We start from the raw sequence: 9,767 nt of genomic DNA, 5'->3' as shown, positions 1-9,767 counted from the left end.
AGTTCCTAGTCTCTAGGAACTTAGTTTGGTTAGGAAGCGAGGCTGCGCTCAGTTGAAAGGTTCATTGCAATGTTTGATTTTCATACGAGCAGCGTAAGATCAGTGAAGATCAGTGTGGTAGCTGAAGAGTTCCTCGGGCTGGAGTGGTCTGGGACTACCTGGTGGAGCAGGAGGGTGGAAGCTGAATCTGGGAGGCTGGGTAAGGATTGGGAAGGAGGAGCAGAGGGCATGGTATGAGCAAGGGACAGGGGAGGGTCTGTAACAATGCACGGGTCAGAACTGGGAGGATGGCCAAGAGAAAGGAGGTGTCTTCAAGGCAGAGAAGTGTGGCCCCAGGTAGTTCATGTGACGACGCTTATACTCTGGCATGTACTGGGGCGCGGGCATAGAGGTGAGCTAGGAGAGAGAGTGATTGAGATTTTTTTTTATCTTGGTCCAGATTCATCTGAATAGAATTCTCAGAGCTCATGTTTTGGAGGAGGAAATGAGTGAAGAAAGAATAGACAGCTAAGGGCTGAAAAGAGAATTATGTAACACTACCCATGAAATCCTATAGAATGGAAACTTGAATCGGCCCCGCCGTTCCCTTTGAATCTGTGTTAAATTTAAATTTCCCTGTAAATAGGGTGAACAAAGTAGACAGTACTTTGTTAGTCATTCCGTTCTGGATATATTTGGCCAAGGGAAAGACCTCCCTAGAAATGTTTCCAGAAGGAGGGGTGAGAGGCACATGGGCTGCTAGGGGAAAGGTCTTTAGACCATGGAACTCTTTTAGAAAGTAAGTTCCAAGGAAAAGGAAGGATGATAGCAGATCAAAGGGGGAGGTTGTTTTGTTTTTTTTTTTAAATTGAAGAAAGGTCCTTGAGGGAGTGAATAAGAGATTGTATCGAAGCATAAAACTGAAGCCTGAACAAGATGATGGTGAGCTCAGAAAGTAAACAGAATGAGTCAGGAAATAATGTCCGCCGGGGGAAAGACCTTGGACCCAAGTGAATGGAGTCCTTTAGAGCCTTAAGTGTCAGTACTGGGGTTCAAAGCATTTATGGAACCCACCTAACCTAAAGGATTGAAATGGTTTTAGTAACTCTGTCCCACAACAGCTCTTTTGCTCTGTCTCCCCTTGGTTCTTGGAAGGATAATTTCCAAAGGTCCTGTAAAACCCTGCGCCTCTGGACACCTGATATATTGAAGGTGTTGCTGTCAACATAGCTGGGCTCAGAGGTTTAAGATCCTGCTTTAGCCAAGTGTAGTGCAACCATTCCAGGCCAGGCAGGTTCATTGTTGATTTGGGCAAATGGAAAAGAATTTTGGAGTCAGTAGATTTGACAGGCCTTTAATGCTCGAGCAGGGAACTGGGTACACATAGGCAGACCAGCGGACGGGGGGGTGGGGGGGGCGGTAGGGGGTGCTGGGAGGCAGGCAGCAACCTCTGTGCCTTCCTCTGGCTTCCTTCTGGCTTTTTGCCTCTATCTCCGCCTAGGTGTCTGCGTTTATATACGCTTGCACCTTATGCTCTGGGACATCTCGGCCTGGTTGTCCGTAATCATAGGTGCCGTGCCCCAGGCTCACACTCCCAAGCGATTTTGCATCAGTGTGATGTCACATGTGGGTAGTGAAACCTAGGAGGAAAACAAAGCTGCAGTGGCGCCATACAGGCTCATGCAGGAAGGGGAAAAAGAGCCTGACTAATTCCATTTTCCTTACAGCAAGGTCACACTGGAGGGGTCGGCCTTCTGCCTAGCTGGGTTCCTGCCAATCCAGGTCTCCTCTGTCCATGAGGCCCTCTCAGCTGAGAGCAGGCATTGCCCCCATGGAAAATGAGCAGAATGCTCACGCAGGAGTGTTGGCTCTAGGGCAGAGCCCTCCATGCACTCCCCAGCCCCAGCCCTCCTGTGCACTAGGCTGTGTGATTTTTGAGGGAGAGAAAGTACAAAGGGGTCAGACCTTCTCGGTGCGGACATGTCATGGCAGAGATGCCTAAAGTGTGTTCTCTTCTGCCAAAGGGCACCATGCCGGTGGAAAGGATGCGGATGCGCCCGTGGCTGGAGGAACAGATCAACTCGAATACGATACCAGGGCTAAAGTGGCTTAACAAGGTAAGTGTGGTGGGTGCCTGTGGGTCAAGAGGGCGAGAGGGGAGAGGCTTCCTGGACTGTCACTCACACACATCTAGCCCCAGCGGAAGTCATTCTCTTGTGTTCGGAATCGTATGCTTGTACATTACAAACAGCAGCCAGCTAAAAATGATCATGAGAAAATTCAGGGTATCAGACATCAAGAAGACGTTTCTACCCTCATCTCAGACTGTAGCATCGGCCCTGAGTTATGACCTCCACCCACCTGTGGGCTTTTAGGTGCGGCTGAGAAGCTTCCTGCTGTGTTTTTTCTCAGTGAGTCTCACCCTCTTCCTTCTCTACACTGTTCTTACTCCTCCTGGCTTTTTAGGATTAGGGGATGTGGAAGCTCTAGGGTTTCCAATATCGGGAGTGGCAGATATTGACTTTTTTCATTCTTCATGGTGTGGGAAACTTGGGCTTTGTCTTTAAGATGAGTCTTTATCGGGAAATGCTTTTGTGCACCGACCTGTCCTAAAAAAAAGTAGTCTCTGCACTGCTTCCTTACTAGATCAACCTCGGTAGGCTCAGCTCTCTGTTAGGGGTGAATCAGGAAGAGATTGTCTGTAAAAATTAACAACATGTGGCAAAAATATAAATGAATTGGATTTCCATGTATTGAAACTTGAAAAGGTATAGGCATCAGCTAGAAAAGTGACTAACCTAGCATGCCTTCGTTCAGAGGGCCCAAGGGAGAATTTTCTCTTCCACTACAAGGAACAGTTACAACTCTTCTGAGCAGATTTCTATTTCCTCTTCTGCTTCTCCCATCTTTTTTTAATTTTGAGACTGTGATGAATAATTTAGCTGCTCAGGCTTTATCTCCGTATCACATGCTCCTGAGCTTAGACCCAAGTGGTGGCCTGATTCTAGCAAGTGGACAGAGCAGTACAGGATGACTGGTTTTATTTATTTATTTTTTAAACTTGTCTACTTTTTTTTTAAGGTTTATGTATTTATGCATATGAGAGCTGGGAAACAGGCGAGAGGTGCAGGGGGTTGAGAGGATTCACAGAGACAGAGTGGGGAGCAGAACAGGTGATTGAAACACACTGCTGAGGGGCGCAATGGGCACAACAGGAGAGGTCTGCTGCACCATGTGGGTCACCTCCCTGGCTGAGGTTCGAACTCGTACTGCAGTCGCTGCGGATTGCCTCATAGTGCTGATACTTAGCCCCTAGTGCCACCAGGGAGGCCCATGACTTTTTTTTTATTTTTGAAAATTAATATCCCTCTAGGCTTCATTTTCTTTTTGTTTGTTTTCCCTCATTCACTTATTTTCTTCAGTTATTTTAAATTTTATGATGTTCCATGTGAGCCTGTTTAAGGGAGTTCTTCCTGAAACAGGGTGGGGTAGGAAATAAATAGAAAGAAACAAATCATATGCTCACTCCACATGGCCTCTCACCTATCCTAACACAATATATGGCTCCCAATATAGTGTTCTCAGCTTGCTGTATCTATAATGTTTGAGATTTGTATTCTGGAAGGGCTCTTCCAAAGAAGCAGATAAGCAATCAGGTTGTACCTTGGCCTGCTCATAGGGAGTTACGAGGAAAGGGGCGATGAGAAGAGATTTGAGGAGACAGTGGGCAGTCAGTAAAGTAATGATAATGATAACACTAATCACAATGTAATAACTAACGTTTAAGTGCCAGTTACTACACTAAGCAAGGCATGCATTATGGGCCTCCCTGGTGGTGCAAGGGTTGAAAAGCAACCTATGAAGCAATCTGCAGCCATTGCAGCACCAGTTCTGTCCATGGCCGGGGAGCAACCCAATTGGTGCAGCAGACCTCTCCTGACTCGTCCGCTGCTCCCCTCAGCAGTGTATTTCAGTCAGTCTGCCTGTTCTGCTCCCCACACTGTCTCTGGTGAATCCTCTCATCCACCACATCTCTGGCCTGTGCCCCAGATCTTGTATGCATAAATAAATCTTAAAAAAAAAAAAAAGACACATGTATTAGCTAACATAACCCCCAACTATGAGGTAGGTAATTTATCTTTTCTATTTTACAGAGGAGGAAACTGAGTCACAGAGAGATTAAGTAAGATTACATTTGGAAGAACAGATACTATTGCCTGTGTTGGTTTAGAGTGTGAATTTAAAGCAAATGTTTCTGAATTCTGAAGAGAGAAGTAAGCTGGTTTTGCTTTTTCTTTTCTGAAGTATATCCACCACATCCTAGCCCCCAGAATCTGTAGCTAGGGCCTATTTGGAGAAGGGGTCTTTGCAGAGATCTCAAAATGAGATCATCCTGCATAATCCAGATGTCCCCATCCAATGACATGTCCTTACAAGAGACGGAAGAGAATATGACACAGAAAAGAAGGGGGCAGAGATTGAAGCAATGCAGCCACAAGTCAAGGGGGGGCTAGAACCCCCAGGAGCTGGAAGAGGCAAGGAAAGATTCTCCTTAGTGCCTTTGAAGGGATCACAGTCTTGCTGACATCTTGATGGAGATTTCTAGCCTCCAGAGCAGTGATAGGACAATCTTCTGTGGCTTTGAGCTGCCCCATTTGTGTCCATTTGTTGTGACAACTCTAGGAAACGAACGTACTCTCAGCATCATTTCCTTACGGGGACTCTCCCAAGACACCTTTCTTCCATCCACTTTGTCCAGGTTTTTCTCTCTTCCCTCTGCTATCTCATCTGGTGTCTCCCCTAAAGCTGGCTTCAGCCAGGCTGAAGGAAGGGGAGCATGCCAGTCACCTGGCCCTTCTCAGGATGACACTGGCACAGGGGTCCATGGTCAGGCAGGTCTTTATGGGACCTGCCGGGTGTGGCTGTGTGGCCGCTTGTGGGCAGTGCTGTTGCTGTCACTGTCGGGTGGGCTGGGGCATTTCCTCTCCATATCCCCACCACCACAGGGTATCTCTTTATAGGTTGCTGCTCACTTATGTCTGTTGGCTAAGCTTAAGTTACATCATCCCTGTGAATATTTAACTGAGACCTTAATATTATTTTCTTCCTCATTCATAAGCATTTCACCTAAGAATCTCTGTTTGTAGTTTGAGTGCTTTGAGATCATTTCAAAATCTCTTCTTCCACTAAAGACTATTTTAACTCTTTGTATGGGCACTTTCTGTAGGGTTTTGTCATTCACATATGCCTTGCCACGTTCAGAATGGGTGGTATTAAAGCAATTTCCTTACGGTGTCATCTGTTCAACAAGAATATTTTCGATTTTTTCATATAATTTCTGCACTGTTTATATTCTCAATGGCTTGAATGTTTCCAAAATGTCTTTTTCCAGTTGATGCTTCAGTCAGATCCAAAGAAAGCCCACAGGGTCTGTTTGGTTGTTCTGGTTTGCAGTCTCCGCATCGTGGACATACTCTCTCCTTTTCCCTTCTTGTCGTTGACTTGTTGAAGCAGTCATTCTGGATTTGTCCAAGTGCTTGCATGTGGTTTCCTTGTGCCTTTGATACTTAAGGGAGGCAAGAGGTAGCCACTTCCAGGTTCTTCTCTCTCAGTTGGTTCCCATGCTAGTTTTTGATGCTCTTATTTGCTGCTAGAGATCTGTGTGGACCCAGGAGGTGGCCACTCTCCAAGCACAAGAAGTGAATGGGTAGTTCAGACCTTTCCCTCTTCATCACTTTGAAAGCAGGCTTGTGTTTGTGCAATTATGAGGCTATCTCAGAACAGGGTAAGAAGTCCTGACAGAAACATAGCAAACTAAATCAGAACATCTTGTAAATATGGAAGAGAGAGGGGTAGAGGGAGATAAGAATTAGTTTCCACTTGGGGTCAAGGTACATCTGTTCTCATTGCCCAACGTAATCTTAAACCTGCTTCTCAGCTCAAGCAGTGCTTATCTCTCCTGCCTTTGGTGGACTGTGTAGAAACATGAGTGGTCTCGGGCACGTGCAGTTCTTCAGTGCATGGTGTGTACAGACACCACATGCATAGATTGGGCACTCAGGGCTTCTGATGGTGGTGCCCGCTGATGTCACAGAGTCTACAGACACAGAACACCACCTTGATCTTCCCACAGAAATGCTTACTGCTCAGAATCCTTCAGTTTGATTTTTTTTCATTCCTTCATATAGTCATATTTATTTCATTTTATTCATTCTAGAGATACATATATATTCTAGAGATACATACATATCTGCACACACACAATTTTGTATCATTTTTATTGAGTTAACATTGGTTTACAACACTATGTTTAGGGGTGCAGGTTCACACCTGTTCAGATGGATATTACCACGCCATACCCACTACCCAAACACCAGAAATCCTCTGCTGTAGTCTATTTGGATCCCTTCCTTTACTTCCCCTCTCTTACCTCCCCTTCTGGTAGCCTCAATTCTTCTGTCAGATTTCTAGGGTTTGTTTTGGTGTAATTTGGTGTGTTCCTCTGTATTCCACATCTGCGTGAAATCATCCAATGTTTGTCTGTCTTCTAACTATTTCATTTAGCATAATCCCTTCCGGTTCTAGCCTTGTCACAGATAGCAAGAGTTGATCCTTTTTAAAAATAGCTGATTAGTGTTCCATTGTATTTATACCACATCTCCTTAATCCATCATCTATCATTAGGCACTTAGGTTGTTTCCATACCTTGGCTATTGTAAATAGTTCTGCAGTGAACACAGGAGTGCACACATCGCTTCAAATTAGTGTTTTTGTATTCTTTGGGTAGATACCTAGGAGTGAAATTGCTGGATTGTATGGAAGGTCTGTTTTCAATATTTTGAGAAACCTCCATGTTGTTTTCCATGGGGCTAGGCTACTCTACATTCCTAACCTATAGCGTGTGAAGTTTCCTTTTTCTCTGCATCCTTGCAAACACCTGTTGTTTCTGGTCTTTTTGACATGGGCCATTCTCACAGGTGTGAAGTGCTTATCTCGTTGTGGTTTTGATTTGCATTTCCCTGATGATAAGCAATGATGAGCATTTTTTTTTTCATGTGCCTGTTGGCCATCTGTATGTCTTCTTTGGAGAAGTGTCTATTTAGCTCTTCTGTTCACTTTTTTTTTTTTGATTGGGTGATTTGTTTTCCTGTTAATGAGTTGTATGAGTTCTGTATAGATCTTGGAAAATAACTCCTTGTTGGATGTATTAAGTGCAATTATTTTCTCCATTCATTAGGGTATCTTTTTGGTTTTAATGATAGTTTCTTTCACCATTCAGAATCATGTTAGTTGTTTGTAGTCCCAATTGTTTGTTTTTGCTTTTGTTTTCCCTGCCCCTGGAGTCAAGAACCCAAGACATCATTGAAGCTTATATTGCAGGAGTGTTTTCTTCTATGCCTTTTATGATTTCATGTTTTTCATCTGTTTTTTTCCATTTTGTGTTAATTTTGTGTATGGCGGGAGACAGTGGTCTACTTTCATCCTTTTGCATTTGGCTGTCTGGCTTTCTCACTTAGCATGAAGTTTTCAAGATTCATTCATGTGGTAGCATGTATCCTTTTGTGGCTGAATACTATTCCATTTTTTAAATATAATTTATATATATATATATTTTACATCATTCTTCCTTTTCATACAATGTTTGCTTTCTCCTCTCAGGTGTAGTCCCCATAGAATTCCCACCACCAATTCACCTGTGCACCATCACCATAGTCCCTTGTGATCTCTCTCTCTCTCTCCCCCTCCCCAGCAGAATGTCTCTGATTTATAGTTGCCTGTTAATTTTGTTTTGTTTTTATTTCCCCCCCATCCCTTATTTGATTCCCCCATATTCCTGCTATAGGTGAAACCATCCAATATTTTTCTTTTTCCTTCTGACTTATTTCACTGAGCATAATCCCTTCTAGCTCCATCCATATCGCTGCGAATGGCATCAGTTTATCTTTTTTGATTGCTGTATCTTTTTTGATTGCTGAATAGTGAATACTATTCATTTTATGCAAGTACAACATTATCTTTATCCATTCATCAGTTAATGGACATTTACATTATTTCTACCTATTGCAAGTAGTGCTGCTATGAATGGTAATATATGTTTTTGTTTGAACACCTGTTTGTAAGTCTTTGAGTAAATATAAAGGAAGTGAAATCAGTGGGTCATGTGAGAATTGTGTTTAATTTTTTAAGGACTGACCAAATGTTTCATAGTCACTTTATATTATCACCAGTAATGTATGAGGCTTCCAGTTTCTCCATATTTTCACCAACATTTGTCATTTTCTGTTTCTTTATGCTTACCATCTTGGTGAATGTGAAATAGTATCTTTTTTTCGATTTACATATCCCCAATGCTTAATGACTATATAATCATTTCCTTATTGGTCTTTTATTTATTTTCTTTGGAGAAAAGTATGTGTAGGTCCTTTGCCCATGTCAACAGAATCCATAGTGGGTGTTGTTAGCTTCAGTCTTCACTGTTATTTCATCCCTTTCATGTGGTTTCTGTGAGACAAGGCTTGTGTGTGTGTGTGTATGTGTGTGTGTAAGGGTGGTTACAAATGCTTGAAAAATTGTACTTATCAGAATCAACTTTGTGTCTTGTGAGATAGATTTTAAATTGTGTCAGAACTCCGTGTGTGTGTGTGTGTGTGATGGTTACAAATGCTTGAAAAATTGTACTTATCAGAATCAACTTTGTGTCTTGTGAGATAAATTTTAAATTGTGTCAAAACTCCTTTGACCTAGAAAAAAGTACATCAGCAAATTCTTTAAGGGTCTTTATCTTTAAGCATGAAGCTTTTAGTTTCTGGTTCTACACTTTAGGAAATGTTCTCTCAATGAAATCATTTCTTTCCATTTTTACTCATTTTCATATGAACATCAAATACTGCAGTAAGAGAATTTGCTCTCTGATTTTCATCTATACTGAAAAAAAAATTTACTCAACCTTTACTGATCACTGCCCTTTTGAAAATGGCTAACCCGAAACCCTCTTGTCTATGTAGAGGACACAGAATGAACAAAGAATTTATGAAAAGTCTCTTACTTTCAGTTCTTTATTAACTGAGTTTCAAATACACTAGAATTTTCCCTTTTCACCACTTTTGGGGAACTCTTAAGTATTCTGAAATAGTTTTAGTTTGGACTTGATAATTACCTCTGTGGTGAGGCAGTGAGCCCCTTTTCAGTCCATTAGGCTCCTTTCTGTCTCTATTGACGTTGTGAGACCAAAGTGACGGAAAACCCCTACTGACATTTTCTTTCCTTCCCCAGGGTGTTGTGCAGGGATTCCCATACCTGGAAATTATCTGAACTACCTTGAGAGCTTTTAAAAAAATACAGTTTTCCTGAGCTTTCATCTCCGTTGAGTGCAAGTCAACATATCTCTCATAAGACAGGAAATCTTCTAACTCTAAACTCTGGGAGACATTGTATGGTGAAACTAAGTGACTGAGTGTGGGATCACATAACCTCAGTTTTAAATTTAGACATTTATTACCATAAGTACCTTGGCTTAGTAATTTAATTCTGTTCCTCAGTTTCCTCACTATATGGAAATAACATTATACAAAGCTCATATGAACTCAGAATCAGAACTGAGAGCATGTGAACTTCAATAGTTGTGGGAAGACCACAGATCTTGGTAACTGTTGGTACCATCTGAAGAGCTGGTTGGACCAGATTCACATGTGTAGTTTTCCTTTGGAACCAAGTTTCCAAAACAGTAGTTTGTCAGGGTTGATTTAGGCAATTTTGAGTTAGCATTCAGGCTCTAAGAGCCAGGCCGG

The 9,767-nt window shown here is 42.5% G+C and overlaps 1 protein-coding gene across 1 annotated transcript in view; it reads left to right on the top strand.

The window, feature by feature from the left end:
* Positions 1–1,994: 1,994 nt before the first annotated feature.
* The window catches only part of IRF2 (interferon regulatory factor 2), a gene marked incomplete at its 3' end in the record, with an annotated part of 36,381 nt that continues 28,608 nt past the window's right edge, over positions 1,995–9,767 (top strand). The window contains exon 1 of the mRNA XM_084231233.1: positions 1,995–2,096. Coding sequence (XP_084087359.1) covers positions 2,010–2,096 — 87 coding nt within the window. The 5' untranslated portion in view covers positions 1,995–2,009. The remainder of the gene's footprint in view (positions 2,097–9,767) is intronic.

The sequence above is a fragment of the Talpa europaea genome (assembly GCF_964194135.1).
Source record: "Talpa europaea genome assembly, chromosome: 4".
NCBI lineage: Eukaryota > Metazoa > Chordata > Mammalia > Eulipotyphla > Talpidae > Talpa > Talpa europaea.
The sequence above is the reverse complement of the archived record's forward strand: the minus strand, read 5'-3'. Positions and strand labels throughout refer to the sequence as shown.